Source organism: Galleria mellonella, unplaced genomic scaffold (genome assembly GCF_026898425.1).
Source record: "Galleria mellonella isolate WM207_F2 unplaced genomic scaffold, CSIRO_AGI_GalMel_v1 utg117, whole genome shotgun sequence".
NCBI classification, from domain to species: Eukaryota; Metazoa; Arthropoda; class Insecta; order Lepidoptera; family Pyralidae; genus Galleria; species Galleria mellonella.
This window is the reverse complement of record NW_026441980.1, coordinates 4,516,559-4,534,407: the sequence shown is the minus strand read 5'-3', so window position 1 is coordinate 4,534,407 and position 17,849 is coordinate 4,516,559. Positions and strand designations below refer to the sequence as shown.

The window sequence follows — 17,849 nt, the reverse complement described above, 5'->3', positions numbered from 1 at the left end:
GTACCTTATACCACGAAGGTAACAAACAAGTATACAGCCCGTCTGATGGTAAACGGTTACTGTAGCTTATGGACACCTGCAACACTAGGAGTGTCACGTGCGCGTTGCCGACCCTAAATCTTATTTAACAAAGTGTACAAAATTTTGCCCGCATATTACGACTGTCATAGACCTATGGGGGATATTTTTTTTAATGCGTGATAATGGAATGGTAACCCTGCCTGCGGTATCGGTATACACTGGCGGGGGACCAGTGAGGGATGATAGGTGAGGATGAAGCAGGTCAGTTAGCTCACCGTGACGAATCTAACAATAAATCAATCACGATGGTTTCCAGGGGAAACCCCGAGGAGGTCGACCTAATATAGTATATTGTTAGCAATGGAGCTACTTATCCCCATTACTTTTCTACCTTCTTATTTTATTATTACCATTTTTACCTTCTCCCCCTCCTATGAGGGATATTAGGTATGTGAAAGCGCTTTTTCCCATGGCATAGCTCGCTCCAATACAAACTGTCATCCCCTATTTCACCCTTTTAGGAGTGAATTCTTCAAAAAGCAATAAACATTAATTTTAGTTTTGAACCAAGAACGGAAATTTAAAATTTCACTTGTCTAATTCTAAATTAACAAAATTAGATACAAACTTTGGACCCCCTAGGGATTGAATTTTCTGCGTATTATTAATTTACGCCATTTTCCATGGTCTGAATTGGCTCAATATTCAATATTTGAATCGATATATAATAAATAAAGCGAGCTAAAATCGATTAAAACCTTATTCGCAATTTATGCATTGTCAACAAACGGAAATTGAAAATGAATCGATGTAAATTAAAAAAAAAATTACTCAATAAATATTTTGTTTTTGCTTATCAGTAAAGAAAGAATATATTAATATCCATTGAGGACTAAAATATGCTTTCCTTTGCCTTTATTGGTTCTTATTATTCTTTGTCTAAGTCTTGCAAATTATGTAATAAGGATTCATCTCTATATTTTCTTATTAAATTCTAAATATAAAACTGTAAAATCTTGACATAACAAGCCTTCCTATTTCGATAATTGCAGGTTAAATGTACGTATGAGTATACTCATACTCATAAATGCAATATATTGCATTTATATTGAACCGATTTTCGTGATTATTTTTAACCAGAGGGAGACTTTGTACAAAAATCGTTTGCTTTGGTGTTTCCCATTCGTGTTTCAACCATAAAGCAGTTGTGTTTGCATGGCTGTGTTTCGGTTTGAAGGGATATGGTGTGAATTTACAGGGTACAGAGAAATAACACCTGAATTCTCAGGAATGGCAACGCTTGGGGGGTATCATGGCCGAAACAGTATACTCTGTTATATCCACGGTACTGCTCATATTTATAGGCGACGGATACCACTTTCCATCAGGTGGGCCGTCAGCTTGTTTACCATTCTAAGTTGTATAAAAAAAACTTTAATATACTAGCTGTTTCCTGCGGTTTTGCCCACATAAGGTGTCTTATGTATTAAGTTGAGATATAACTTGCTCGTATTTATTTTATTCAAATTCTTTCAGCCGTTTAAGCTATCATTGAGTAACAAATATCTATATATAGTACCTATTAATAGGATAAATTTACTAATAGGTGGGAAGGGATTGTTAGAAATGAGGACAAGCGTCCCCATTGCTAGCAATTTACCCTGTCAGATCGACACACGCGGGTTACCCCTGGAAACAGCTGTGGTTAATCCTTTACAATATTCATTACAATGGGCCAACTGACCTGTTTTAATCACCATCTATCATCTTTCATCAGTGCACCGCCAGTGTATGCTGATAACGCAGGTGAGCATTTTTTTACATCCATAAAAAATCCAATGGATTTATTACTATATAATATTTTTGTAGCCTCGCCCCTCCCACACACACAACACAATAAAAATCTAACGAACCTGAGAAAAAACTTCGAAATTTAAATTTCGTTATCCATAACTTTTGTAAGTTTTTTTCTTCACCACCTAAATCACTTCCGTTGAAACGAAAAATTTCGCGCAGCTTTCCCGCCGTTGTTCTCTCGAAAGTGGTTTATCGCGAGTAAATTACGTTTCAGCTATTAATTTACGCCCAAAGATGAAATATTAACGCGTCACAATTTTGTCGTTAAATCTTCGTAGAATTTTCTAAACCACGAGTTATTTTGGTGCCCCTAGAGATTTTTAGGATTCGTCCAGGGTCCGGGAAAGGTTCGGGAAGTTATTTCGCTGGACTTTGTTATGTATTTCAAAATTGGAGTGAAAAGTGGATTTTCAGGTACTTAGGTACGCTCATTGGGATATATTGTTATTTCCTACTGAACAACAAAATACTCGTAAGTACCTGTATTCTGTAATGTTCACGGTACTGTTCATGTCTATAGGTGACGGTTATCACTTTCCAGTCAGCTTGTTACCAACTAAGTAAAAAAAACAAAGTATCAACTTGATCTTTAAAGCGAGAATTCTTTCAGAAAGAGACTTTATACTAATTTTTCTACAAGAACACCATACCATGTCAGCTGTTAACTGTTCACTGCTAAACAGAAACCTCTCGCTATTAAGGGGTTTTGCCAATAGTTGCCAGGTTTGGCAAGCGGTTTAATAACCGCAGGTGCGCTTTGGTGATGTTTTAGGAGGGATGCTGCTGCCCATGCCTCGACTATTAAGTTCCTTTAGTTGTCGTCACGTAGTTAGTCTTTGGTGATATCTTTGAAGACTAACTGCGGTTACCAATCCACCTACTAAACGTGGCAACTACTGGCAAAACTTCTCTTATGAAAAAGACCTAACTTCAGTAAAACTTTTAATATCGAATCACAAATAACGCAGATTGCTGAAAGGAAATAAAAAGGCGCTGAACTACGTCTACATCATCTGTCGAGTTGCACGAAAATCTTTTGTTTTTAGTGAATGATAATGGAAGGGTAATACGCTGGCGGGGCACCTGTGATGGATTACAGATGAGAATGAAAAAGCAAGTCAGTTATAGCCTATCGTGATGAATACATCTGGGATTCAGCATGATGATTTCCTGGAAAGATTATATTGAGATCGACCTGTCAGGGTATATTACTAGCAATGTGACTGGTAGTCCACTTTACCAATAATCCCTTCCTCCTTTGTTGGAAAATGGTTGGTAAAATCTATAAGTTATTTATTATCCATACTAAAATTGTTAATGTGAAAGTGAGTTTGTTTGTTTGTTACTTCATTAACCAATCACTATGAAATTTAGTATACATTTACTATATGGTACCGAGACGAATATATGTAATCTAATTTTTTTCGCTCACTTCACGCAGACGATGTCGCAGGAAAGTGCTAATGATAAATAACTTATAGATTTTGTATGAACATATAAATCTGTTTCAATAGAACTTAATAGAAAATAACCAAGTTTTGTTGAAATCACAAAAGCACTCCCAAAATAAAATTGGTAACAAATCGGAACGTTCAATCAATTAATCGATTTTCGATTTTTACAACTATTGGAAATCAGTAGACCGTCTTATTATTCTTTTTTTTATTATTTTTTTATTAATTTCTATTGAAAAAAGTCATTCATATATTTATGAGTTTCATTACAATAATGAAATAATTAATGAAAAATTTCAGTTTCACTGATAAAACTCCTTTCAAAAGATGCTAAGAATTTTGATGTTATTTTGAATATACATTTTTCTAATAAAGACAGTATTTATTATTTGTAAGTAAGTACTTATTGCAAATGTGTTAAAGCATACGGCCTATCTGATGACATTCACACCTGTAAATCTAGTTGAATGAAGAAACCGATATACTATGAAGACTAAATTAAGTTTTATTTATTTATTTCTTATTGCATTCCATAATATATTTAGTAGATAACATTTCAATTATGGACCCTGTCGGGCACAGCAAGTAGGAGAGAGGAGGACAACACTTTTTTCACTTTAGAAATAGTCTAAGGATCTATTACAATATTATCCAGTCATTGAAATTGTATCACGATAGGTACGTATTTTTTTTTTTATTACTATTATTCATTTAAGTATTGGTGTGTATCTATTCATGTCATTCTATCATACAAGTTACCTGTACATAAGAAATATTTATAGCTTTAATAGGCAAATTTTTGATACCCTGGGCTATATTATTGTACATTTCGTATCGCAGCTGCCCATCCTTCGATCAATAAATTCGCTTAGTTGCCTTTTACGACACACATGGGAAAGGAAGGGGTGGCCCATTCTATGCTGAGACCACACGGTGATTTATTTATATGGAGCGGCAAAATTAAAAAAAAAATAGCTAACTAGTCAGCCTATTATCATATATATTAAAAAAAAAGCCTATTTTTCGATGTTGCAAGTAATAATTACAATATCATATGTAGTATCCTTATTTAAGCACACATTGACAGATCGTGTCACTCACACAAGGAAAAATAGTTGGATTCTTTTATTCGAAACGTTTGTAGAGAAATACTCCATCTAGGAGTTATTAATCTATGTATACATATGTGACATTTTGCTATAATATTATGTAACTTGATAGCAACTTGTTAGAGCCATTCAATATAGTAGTTTATTGTATAACGTTTATTTTACTTATTATCTATATTGTGATATTTATTACTCGAATGACGTTTTGTACTATTCCATATAAAAATTTTCAATATTTTTTTAAGGGATACATTATTATTAAAAGGCGGGCTTTTTTTGTCATGAAAAACCTGTGACACTGCGACCTTTTATGATTTTTTGTTTTCGCCTTTTTTTTAAGTTAAAATGTGTTTTCCAAAATAAGATATATCGATTATGTATGCGTGAGCTACAGACACAAATTAAGTGCTGCAGGGTTTCTTCCTCATTGTGACAAAATCTGCAAACACTTTTAGGAATACCCTACAATAAGGCCTTCAATAATATATAATTTAATTATATATAATTTAAATAGTAAAATATATATAAATCAACATTTGTGTGTATAAATAATACACAAATAAAAGTGACGTACTATGTTTGCTTTCAAGCAATGCGACTAAAATAATAAACTTCGATCAGCGACCTTATAATTTGCCGTCGCAAAACGTGCGTGAACAAAATGGCAGTCAGAGATTGATGACTAATATGGAACGTTGTGGATTTTCTGGTAGTAACAGTGGTGATCAATCTTTGAGTGTTGGCAGTCACACAAATACCAATAGTAGCGGAATTAAACAAAATAATTCTAATCAAATAACCAGTCAATCCAAACCATCGGAAACGAGGATATCCGCAAAAAAACCAAAATAATCGGCATAGCCCGAAGGATAAGCAAGCTGAAATGGCAATAGGCTGGTCACATAGCTCGAAGAACCGACAACGGATGGGGGAAACAGGTTCTTGAGTGGCGACCGCGTACAAGTAAACGCAGTGTAGGACGAAAGCAACCCCCCCCCCCATACTAGATGGAGTGACGACCTCAAATGCGTTGCAGGGAGTCAGCGGATGCAGGTGGCTCAAGACTGTTCTTTATTGCAGTCTATGGGGGAGGCTTATGTCCAGCAGTGGACGGATAATGGCTCAAATGATGATAAACCAAAACTTACGCAAAATAGTACAATAAAATGTTAACAATAATAGAAAACAAAAGAGGTTTATTTAGGGTCAGCAACGCGCGCGTAATGCGCCTGGTATTGCAGGCGTTCATGGACTACGGTAACGGCTTACGATCAGGTGGGTCGTATGCTTGTCACGTTTGTATATAAAAAAAAGTCTGTATAAACTTAGATAAATACAAAAAAACATGCAAAAGCACATTTGTGATATGTTCGAAATCTTCAATGGAAATGTCTTGTTTGAACTCGTACTTTAGGGGACTAAAACCCAAACCACAAATGGATGGTAACACACAAACTCTAAGGCAAAAGGATCACATTACATATGCATTAAGCCCTAGTTCATAAAAACTGAAACCTACTAGAGACCTATTTTAGTTATAAAAGTGACTTGTTTCTTTCTTTCAGATTAAGAATTTAGTGCAATTTAAATATGCACACTTCAATAACTAAAATTTTTTTTTAAAGTTTAAAGTTTTTTTTTTTTTAATAAGGGGTAAGTGTCTACAAATTAATACGTATACATAAAATAATATTATGCTAGCAATATGCCCGCTACTTCATATACAATACAATAAGTACAATGTTTATAATCGCCTAATGTCTGCATAACCTAACGTACATTAGCTGAAACACTAGCTATTACAAATTGTAACGGATACACTAAAATGTACACAATACATGAATATGGAACGAAATAAGAATATCTCATATCTTGATATGTGACTAGGTTACTCATTCTATTTGCTAAGTGCTAACGAGCTGTCACGAAGGCATTTTAGGTACTTAACGAATAAAACGAACAGAGTCATCTTTCATTATTATATATATATACTCTCAAAACATTAGCAAATCCTAACTGCAGTTAGCAACCCGCCCGCCAAGCTTGGCAACTACTGCTCTATGTTCAGTAGAAAGTTCTTGTAGAAAGCATCACAATGGGAAGAAAATCAGATTTTCACCATCGTACTACCCGCCATAAACTAAAATTTGATCCCAACCATCTGGACGAGTGGCGGTCCTCCACCGTGCGTTTTTCAAGGCACTTTCTTCCACGCACAACCACTCTTTGGAATCAACTTCCAGCAGCAGTATTTTCGAACCGATACGACAACATAACCTTCAAGAAAAGAGCTAATTCCTTTTTAAAAGGGCGGCAGCACACCCGCAATGCATTTAGTATTGTGGGTGATCATGGGCGGCGGTAGTCACTTACCAACAGGTGAGACGCATGCTCGTTTGCCTATTTGTGTTGTAAAAAAAAAATCCTTTTATCCTTGCTCATCATCTCTCACTGATACCTCGCCAATATATACCGATAGCGCAGGCTAGCTAACCATTCCATTATCTATTAAATTTTCAAAAACAATTTAAATAACATTTTTTAAAGTATTTGCCAAATTCTTTGAAAAGTTATCTGCTAACGAACTAGAACGTTAACAGTCTTATTCATAAAAAAAACCTTATAGGTTTCAAAAGCACTTTAGCTAAAATGCTCAATGGCATTATTAAACCTTTATAACAGAGCTTTATTCATAAACACTCAATAACCCTTCGATAAGTAAAATAGGTTTATTGGAAACTTAACGTTACTATGTTGCAAACTTGTCGACTTTTACAGGCCATAAAAAACCAGCTGTATTGTAGCTATCAAAAATATTACGTGATTTTAATAAAAATCTTATATAAATATAGTATATTTATTACTCCTACTATTATATTTATGTAATAACTACTAAAACAATATTATAATTGTTATTTTATTTAAAATAAAATAATATATACATACATCAAAATATTAGGACATGATCCAAGATAAGCAAATACAATATTGTTTGTAAACGTCTTTAGGATGGATGCGCAAATCACATTATAATATCGCAGATTTTTAATTGATCTGTAATCATGAATAATGAAGTATTTTTATTTATATATTTAAAATAATATATTATTTTAGTTTAATGCTACTAATTTTGAGGTTAAATTTGTTTATAGTCTATTATAACTTTATAGGACTGCTATTTGACATTTTTGCCTTATTAGCTTGCTGTAGTGCGTTTATGAATAACACTTTTTGCTGTTACAGGTTTATAGATCCTTTTTATATGACATAGCTATTAAACAGTAATTGTTGTATTAAAGTGAATTTATGAATAAAGACTTTTATAATCACGTTATTTTCTTGTTATAGAGGACTTATAATGGCTTGATAATTTTTACCAATATGACGGTAGTTACAGAATATATTGCATATAAGTCTACCATTAATTAGTATTATTAATTAAATTCAAAAATTAATAATTATTAAATTAATATTTTTTACATCCACTTCATATTTTGCTTTAGAATTTTTCAAATAAGTTTTTGTCATCAAAATCCAAATTTTCTGTGTCAGTCTAATAAGAATATTGTTGTTTTAATTTTTTATAACACAGCGGGCAAACAAGCATGCGGCTCACTTAATGGTAAATGATCGCCGTCCATAATCACCTGCAACACTAGAGGCATTGCAGGTGTGCTGCCGATCTTTTAAAAAGGAATATGTTTATTTCTTGAAGGTTATACAATAAAGATTATTAAATTGTTTGTGAAATTTGACAAATAATCGTGACGTTGCTACATTTTGTTAAGCAAAAGTTGTGAACTCTCTTAAAATTGTGATAAGAATGAAAAGATATGATAATAATGTTATGACTTTACGCCTTTAATAAGACGAAATCGGTCATATTAGATAAAATTATTATAGTTTAATTAAAATTTATGTAATTGTTTTAGTAAACAGCATTTAGCATAAACATGAACAGCATCATGACCATCACAGAATACTCCGAGAATATCCATGGTTACCTTCACGTGTTACCAATCTTGAACATGTTGTTATAAGCTTAAAGTGCCGACAATCGATAGAGAAGAAAGCTTCTTGAGTGGCGACCCCACACCAAATGGAATGACGATCTCATTACAGAAAGTCAGTGGAGGGAGGTGGCTCGGAACCATTCCATATGGAATTCACTATGGAAGAAGCATATGTTCAGCAGTGGACAATTAATAGTTGATATAATGGTGAAAATAGTGTTATACCACTGTACCTTGTCATTTCACTACTATAGCCCACCCTTCAAACCGAAACGTACCCATATAAGTACAGATGCTTCACGGCAGAAACACAGCAGAATAAATGTTACCAAACTGATGATTATTTCTTTTCTCACATACATAAGAGGTTTTTTTTGTTTAATTCCACTAATTTAATTATTAGATGTACAATAAACAATAAACGTTACCAAGCTAATGAATATTTCTTTTTTCACATACATAAGTGGTTTTATTTTGTTTAATTCCACTAATGTAATTATTAGATGTACAATAAACAATAAACGTGACCAAGCTAATGAATATTTCTTTTTTCACATACATAAGTGGTTTTATTTTGTTTAATTCCACTAATGTAATTATTGGGTTCACAATAAATTTATATCCTTGGTAATTTTGTTCTTTTTTTCATTGTACGAGTATGTCGGCGCCACCTTGTTTTTTAAATTGCTTCTGTCTCTTATAACATTTTGTATTGTGTGTTCCTTTCAAAATAAATGTATAAGGAATATTACCAAATTAATTATCTTTATTAAAATAGCCAATAATAAAGATTTAATTTATTTAAAGTTAAAATTAGCAATACAAAGTTTATAAGAAAATATTTTTTTTAATTATTTGTTATCTTTATCTGTTTATAAAATGTACTGGTTCTTGTTATATATATATATATATATATATATATATATATATATATATATATATATATATATATATATATATATATATATATATATATATATATATATTATTATTAATTATATGTTGAAATGAAATTGATGTATTATATATGTTTTTGTTCTATTTCAATTGTTTATCTATTTTCTTTTTTATAAAAAAACTACAATTGTCAATGTATGTAAAAAGGTTAATTTTAAACACTTAATAATCTGTCGGTGACCTCTTTATCTACTCTCGTCTGACATTCAAACATTACATATTATTAAAAGTATATTCACGTAATAAACTGGTAATTAGATAAAAATGTATAATACAGAATGAAAAATGTAGTACTATACTGTTTCCACTTGTTATTGTACGCACATTGCCCGCTGATAATTAATGCTCCTTTCCACTAAAGGTTTGCTGGAAGAGAACTCTTACAGAGTTAAGCTTACCTGCTGTACATTTTCATTTAATATATTTTTTTATATACAACTTAGAATGGCAAACAAGCTGACGGCCCACTTGATGGAAAGTGGTAACCGTCGCCTATAGACATGAGCAGTACCATGGACATAACAGAGTATACAGTTTCGCCCATGATACCCCCCATGCGTTGCCATTCCTGAGGACTCAGATGTTATTCCTCTGTACCCAGTAAATTCACGCCATATCCCACCCTTCAAACCGAAACACAGCTGCTTTCACGGTTGAAACACGAATGGGACAGAGGTACCCAAGCAATCGACTTTTGTACAATGAAGTATAAATAAATAAATAAAGAACTAATCTAGCAACAATAGATAGAACTACGAATCTACATAATATCAGTCAGCTATCTTAAGATATAAAAATCCCGTATCACGAGCTTCGTTGACGCTAATCTCCAGAACTGCTCAACCGATTTTAATGTAATTTTGTAAAGACAACTATGCAGTATTTGCTTCAATTTGAGAGGATAGTTTTTATCTTAATAAGTAGTAGATAGCGGTTGGGAGCAAGACCTTTGCCATGTTAACAAATTGTACGAATATTATACAATTATATTGTACCAGACGAAGACTGTACAATAGTTGTCTGCTTGGGTACTTCCGTCCCATTCGTGTTTCTGCCGTGAAGCAGTTGTGCATACCTGTGATTCGGTTTGAAAGGTGGAATATGGTAAATATATTACATGGTATAAAAGCATACACATAAGGGGCATCACAGATGACACATTGAATTTGTTATATGTCGGTTACCACTTTCCATCAGGTAGGCCGTCAGCATTGTTACGTCGTTGTAATAGATTAGTTACTAGCTTTCACCCACGATTCTTTCCGTGTAACCGGGATATGTTTACTGACCGGGATAAAAGGCAGTATCTAACTCTCTCCATTCCATATAACACGTGTATACTAAATGTCATAGTATTTGCTTAAGCCGTTAGTACTCTAATATGTAACAAATAATCACACCTTCACTATTAGTAAGAATTTATTCTAATATCTAATGGTTAGTAGGTAATTTTTTTTATACGTGAAAATAGTTTATCTATAGTACTCTCAAATATAAAGGCGTACAGATATAATCTAAGTACCTATATCTAGATATAAAACAAAGTTATCAGTGAAGATAAGTATTATTATGAATCATTATAATCTGTTTCCCTATTTTTTTTTTTGCAATATATTCATATGATTTTGTTTTTTTTTTTATTTTTAGGTTAACTTTATAATATACATTGCTGGGGGGAAAGGGATTGTTAGCAATGGAGATTAACAGCCCTATTGTTAGCAATATACCCTGTTAGGTTGACCTCCACGTGGTTCCCCCTGAAAACCATCGTGAACAATTCTTATTAAATTCGTCACGATGGGCTAACTGACTTGCTTCATCCTCACCTATCATCCTTCATAGCGCGGGTGGGGTTACCATTCCATTATCACCCATTAAAAAAAATATATACATTGCTCCCACGTACTAAATATTTCTTTGATTTGTTAATAGATAATAATGGAATGGTAACCTCGCCTGCGCATATACGCTGGCAGGGCACCAATAAGGGATAATAGGTGAGAATAAAAAGCCTTGCCTTTTTAGTTAGTCTATCGTGATAAATACAGCTGGAAATCAGCACGATGGTTTAAAGCAGTAAACCTACTTAATCACTAGATTCGATAATGTTTTTTTACATAAATTTCTAATGACGATACTTTAGAACGAAACAAGCTTCAATACGGCTTCTTTACGCCAAACGCGCATCACTAAAATTTATTGGCGAGATAGCTTAGCTGACGACCCAATAAGGGTACCCCTAAATCTGGAATCTGAACCCTCCATTGTTGGTAAATGGAAAGTTATTTTCATAGTTCATTGTATCGTGAGTCGTGTCGTGACCCGTTAAGGAAACCGGGTCAGAGGCATGCAATAATTTGCAGACTATATCGACCCTCTTCCTAATTGTTATTTATTTTAGCATTAATATATCTACATTAAATTTACTTCTGTTTATGACAACTCTTTATTGCAATGAAATAAATAAATATTTATTTTAATAATAGACTCTGAATATATGGTTTAAAAAACTTTAATAAAAACATTTATTTAATTAAACGACAACAAGTTGTTTTAGGATAAATAAAAATAGTAATATTATTAAAATATGAAAATCGTATTTTGAAATTAATCTTTAATTTAAAAATATAGGCAGAGATAAAATCCACTTTATCGAGCACACAATAATTACTAAAATATTATTTTTATATTTTAATAATATTTCTTTAAGGCCAATTATAAGACTGTTTAAAATACTTGTTAAATGTTTTAAATAATGTCATACAAAACTTAATTTCAACAGTAAATTACTTCTATAAAATTTGCAATAATTAAAAAAAGTTCAAAATTAATTATATAAAAATTATTTTTAAATTTTTTATATAATTTGTTTGTATTAACAAATTATATTAATAAATTATTATTTGAAATAATATATTTAAATTCACTGATCTCAAAGGTTATAAATTTTGTGAAACAAATACACATACTCGTGCCTCTTACGTATGATAACTATTAATACAAACATGACTTGCTGCTTTTTATTTTACGATATGAATAGACGGTGGAAATGAACAGATATGGAGCTCTATTTTATTTAATACAAACACATTTAATTTTTTTTATTATTGACTGTTTAAAGTCCAAATAGAACGAATGTACTTGAACTTCTGTGACTTACACTTTACACTCACATTTAGTGTACTCATAACTAGGTACATACGTGCAATATGTAGAATATTTTATATCTTTTATTTACTTACAAAGTGTCAATAAGATGTAAATTTTACACATAAAGTACTAAAGTAAAATATGAATAAAGATACAAAGGTAGCAGATATCTCATCGTTGCCCTGAATTATTCAATATTCGAGAAAGTCAGGGCCCATTCCGGTTTTTATTAGGGAAAACGTTAGGCACGACTCAGAAGATTTCTTAATAAAAAGAAATAACTATGAAATATCAGAAGCAATTGTGCAGGGACTTAATATTTTATAAGAAAAGAACATGCCTTTTTAAGTTTGTTCTTATTTACAATAAACATTAAAGGCACTATCGTGCATATATCGTACGTATATATCGTAATATATACTACAGACAAAAATGTAGGTACATTTTTTCAAATCAGAATAAATATTATTTAAAGTGCCATACTCAAAACTTTCTCAGAAACTATTAACAATTATTAAGAGATTAATTTTCGTAAATACTCTGCCTCTTATATGAGAGTTTACTAGATAAATATTGTTTTTTATAACTTCAGTAGCTTCGGCTCAAAGTCGAGTCAGTAAGCAGTTCAAGCAGTCTTTTGAACAAAGATTATAACAGTATTAAACAATACTCTAAATCTGCACTCAACATATATATATATATATATATATATATATATATATATATTTACAACACAGTGGGCAAACGAGCATGCGGCTCACCTGATGGTAAGTGACTACCGCCGCCCATGATCACCCACAACACCAACGGCATTGCAGGTGTGCTGCCAGAATTTTTATATGTCTTTTATATAAGTAAAGATAAGTAGGTACTTACATCACCATCATGATTAATCTTGTCGATCTTTAATATTTCCACAGGTTTTATTCCATTATATTATAATGACTTGACTAGTTTTGTCGTATCTATAAAATTTTGATTAATTGATCAATACTATACAAAATTCCAAAAAAAAAAAAAAATATGTACACTAAATCAACTATAAAATTTACAATAGCCAGGAAAGAGATTATTTAGCTGATATCTCATCGGAGTCTTAATTTCAATGGAAGTCCTCCTTTAACTCCTTGCACGACATTGGAGCGCGGGTTGACAACGGGTCGTCGAAGAGTGGCTTCCGACGGTTCGACGGTAAAGGTGCGCAGGACGGCAGCTAAACCAGCCAGAGACTGCATGTGGCCCAGGCGAGCTCCTGCAACCGTAATACAAATGTTTTAACTAAACCGGCAAAAATATTTTTACATCCTACCAGTACTTACCGAGACAACTTTTTTATGTACTACTGAGGTAGCAAACAAGTATATATCTCACCTGGTGGTAAGCGGTTACCGTAGCCTATGGTACGCCTGCATTACTAGACTTATTACGCGCGTGTTGCTGACCCTAAAGAAACTATTTCTTTGTATCAGGACAAAAATCATTCTTTCTCTCAAAGCAAACAACACACTTACAACATTTCATTAAAACAGGTTGATTAGTTTAAATTAATGTGAACGAAGATGATGACATAGCATTTTTATGTACATGATAAGATTAAAACCGTTCAAGTCAACAGTTGAATATACATAATATAGCTATAACAACACATTTAGCTAACAATCTTCATAATGCAATCCTTACTTTGCGTGACTGAATTACTGAATTCGATATTTGATCGGGCCAATTTAACAAACGAACTTATTCCAAATAGCTCGGATCTTAATGTCTTGTCTTCGATAATTGTCGCCTAGTTTCTCATAACATACAGTAATTTCATAGTAATTGGGCCCATCCGCACTCTTTCAACTGGCTTTAAAATAAAAGAGGTTTTCAATTCGACTGTATTTTTTATGTTTGTTAGTTGTAAACTGATTTAATTCTTTTTTTTTATTATCTAAGAGGATATACTTACAATTTGGTTCTATAGAAATTTTATCAAAATCGATTCAATGGTTTAATTTTTAACTCAATATAACTAACTGTTTCTGTCACAAAGTATTTTTTTATGGAACATAATCATATACTTAATTATTGTTTATTACCAATATATGCAATTTCTTATATAAACTTACCAATACATGCCCGTGGTCCTTCTCCAAATGGTAAGTACGTGTAGTGATGACGACTTTTTACCGCTTCAGGCGTAAACCTTTCGGGTCTGAACTCTGTGGGGTTATCGAAGTACTTCTCATCATTCTGAATCGCTTCAATTGGAATTATAATCTTGACTCCCGGATCTATGGTGATATTTAGATCCGGAATCGTATATCGTTTGGCGCACACTCTGTTCAAATTCCCAAGAGAGGGAAAAATCCTCATTGCTTCCTTGAAGGACATATCCAGTAGAGACATCTCTGCTATTGCATCGTAACATAACTTGTTATCGTATTTTAACAACACTTGATCAATTTCTGCTTGAATTTTAGATTGGATATCTGGATTGTAAGCTAATTCATGCAACATGTAACTTGTAGCCGAGGACGAAGTTTCAAATCCTGCTGCAAAAAATATGAATACTTGTGCTGCCATACACTTTAGATTCATCTCCATTTCTACTTCTATTGGAGTACCATCAGGATTTCGTCTCTCGATAGAATCACCTTTAATTTTACCCTTGCTTTCCAGTTCTAATAATAAATCTATAAAATCGTTGCGACCAGAAGGTTTGTAATTTCTTTGAGCCCTTATTTTTGTAACAATATCAGTTATGATATTTTCTATATCAGAATTGATAATAGGTAAATAATTTCTGGATATAGGGAAACCCTCCCATATCATTATCTTTATAATATCAGTTATTGTTCGATTAAAAATTAGTTTACCCAAGTCTCGAAATAGTGAGTGTTCGTTATTGATGGTGTCCATTTCAATTCCAAACCCGCAAGCTCCAATGAACTCCGTGGTGAACCGCGCCATCAGCTCACGTACATCACACTCTCCTCCGCAAGATACGATATCTTTACCAACCACCTGCAATTTCTCTGCACATTTCACTACTAACGGGAACATATTTTTTAATTTCGCTGTCGTAAATGCGGACGTCATACGTTGCCTCAGAAGTTTCCAAGTGTCACCATCGGCGTGAAATAAGTTAGCCAGCAGAGAATCCACTTTGGGATTTCTTCCAAGGCCTCGAGGATAAAAATACACGAAATCTACATTCATAATATGTCTAATAATTTCGGGATCTCTTATTATGAGTTCTGGTTCACTCCATCTGTAGTATCCGACGACTTTTTCCTTGGGATATTTGTTGTATAATTCAACAGCGATATCAGTAATACTCTTCAATGCGAACTGATTTCGAAAATGATTACCAATAAACAGTACTGGTGGATCATGTTTAATATTTCTCTTTGACCAATAGTCATGGTTTCTGGTGCCATAGAAATAAACAAAAATTATTATAAGGACCACTAATAACACGATCATGTTACACAGTACAGCGAATTGTGAACGCGTGCGTCTAGACTTCGAACTGTATTATTACTGTAGTTCTAACTAGAATAACAGGTCTGTAAAAAGTAGATAATATGTATTCAAATATACTGACACCTATTAGAATTGGGTCTAATTTATTTTATTTATTCAAAGATAAAACTATTGAGATAAAGCTATTGAGATATAAACTATACAATGTGCTTTAGTTATATGATATTATAGACATTCTATTATAAAATGACGTTTACAAGTAATTCTATTTTTGACTTACTGTATTCCGCGGCTTTCCTATAAGGCCCATTTACCAAATTTTATTTTTGTTGTGAAGATAAAAATTTATATGTATAGTATGTACCTACATTATTATTTTTTCTTTAAACAGATTTAAGTAATTTTGTATAATTTGCGTTAAAAAAAATATTTCCCATATTAAGTTTTAATTTAATTTACACTCGGATTTTCTATTAAATGTTTGTTTTATTTTAAAAAGTAATCAAATAAATATTTTACTCAGATTTTTTTATTATTACTACTTTTTTAATTTTACTCTTAAATCTGTGTAAAAATTATTTTAACGCAAACTTATTTAACATAATTAGAGAATAAATTTTAAGAAATACTAAAATTAAGTTCACTAACATTTTACCTTTATTATATTTTATATGTTTGAACATTAAGTATATAACATTGATTTGGCTTTTGTTGTCATAATGTATAATTATTTTTAATAAATAAATAAATGAAAAATATTTACAATATGTACAGTATTTGCATATCATGTAGTACTAAAACTCATTTTCATAATTATAATATTGTAAAAAAAAAAAATTTTCTGCGAGTTTCAAGTTTGACCAGCATATTCCTATTATATTTACAGTATTTGCACTTCAGCGATTTCTTGTGGCGTCTTAAAAGTTTTTTTCCGCTCCAATTCTTCAAATAAACTCATTTTCACAGCTGAACAATTTTCAATGCTTTAAAACTCCCTGAATCGAATTCATTTTTTATTAATATTTTTATTAAGGATTAACCACAATTTTTACCTGAAGTTTGTTAAAGGCACAAGCCATACTATCTAAAATCATTATCATCATCATACCAGCCTTTAACTGTCCACTGTTAAAGGCTGGTATGATGATAATAATGATTTTATTGCACATAAGCCTCTCTTTTGGAGGGTTTTGCTACTTGTTGCCACGCTTAACAGGCGGGTTGGCAACCGCAGTTAGGCTTTAGAGATGTTTTAAGAGGGACGCTGCTGCCCGTCCCTCGCCCTTCTTTAGTCGCCTCTTACAACGCTCACGGAAAGGAAGGGGAGGCCTATTCTATGCCGAGTTCTCACGGCAAATATGTTCCATACGGAACACAATTTTTTATATGCCAACATTGTTACTATATACCTTTTTAATTTAGTCTCGCTCTCAACGTTCCCCTGGCTTTGCCTTGATGTCGAAAAATTTTCAATTAATACAGTTATCATTCCAAAAATATATATATATATATATATATATATATATATATATATATATATATATATATATATATATATATATATATATATATATATATATATATATTGTCTTAATACAATTAATCATTTACTCTTATTTGTACTGCTGATTCGTCCATTTCTCCATATATAGTACTGCGTCATCAATCATTAAATTTTAATCCATAAATAGATACATGTCTGTGATATAACAAAACTTCGTAAAGACCTGTATGAAAGTTCATATGCGCCTATTTCAAGAGACCAGCCCTCCCCCCTCCTTTGTAGTGGATGATAATAGAATGGTAACCTCACCTGC

The 17,849-nt window shown here is 32.3% G+C and overlaps 1 protein-coding gene across 1 annotated transcript; it reads right to left on the bottom strand.

Annotated features, from left to right (window-relative positions):
• Window positions 1–13,286: 13,286 nt before the first annotated feature.
• Window positions 13,287–16,110, bottom strand: LOC113511621 (cytochrome P450 6B6-like). The gene is made up of 2 exons (XM_026895290.3): window positions 14,673–16,110; window positions 13,287–13,813 (listed from the first exon to the last, which is right to left on the bottom strand). The coding sequence occupies exons 1-2, from the start codon at window positions 16,030–16,032 to the stop codon at window positions 13,647–13,649; spliced, it is 1,527 nt and encodes a 508-aa protein (XP_026751091.2). The 5' UTR covers window positions 16,033–16,110; the 3' UTR covers window positions 13,287–13,646.
• Between the last annotated feature and the right edge of the window lie 1,739 nt (window positions 16,111–17,849).

Excerpts from the sequence above, each read along its gene's own strand:
- LOC113511621 (XM_026895290.3), bottom strand. The coding sequence starts at position 16,032 with ATGATCGTGTTATTAGTGGTCCTTATAATAATTTTTGTTTATTTCTAT. Across the intron at positions 13,814-14,672 it reads AGGACCACGGGCATGTATTG|GAGCTCGCCTGGGCCACATG; the intron begins GTAAGTTTATAT and ends TTACGGTTGCAG.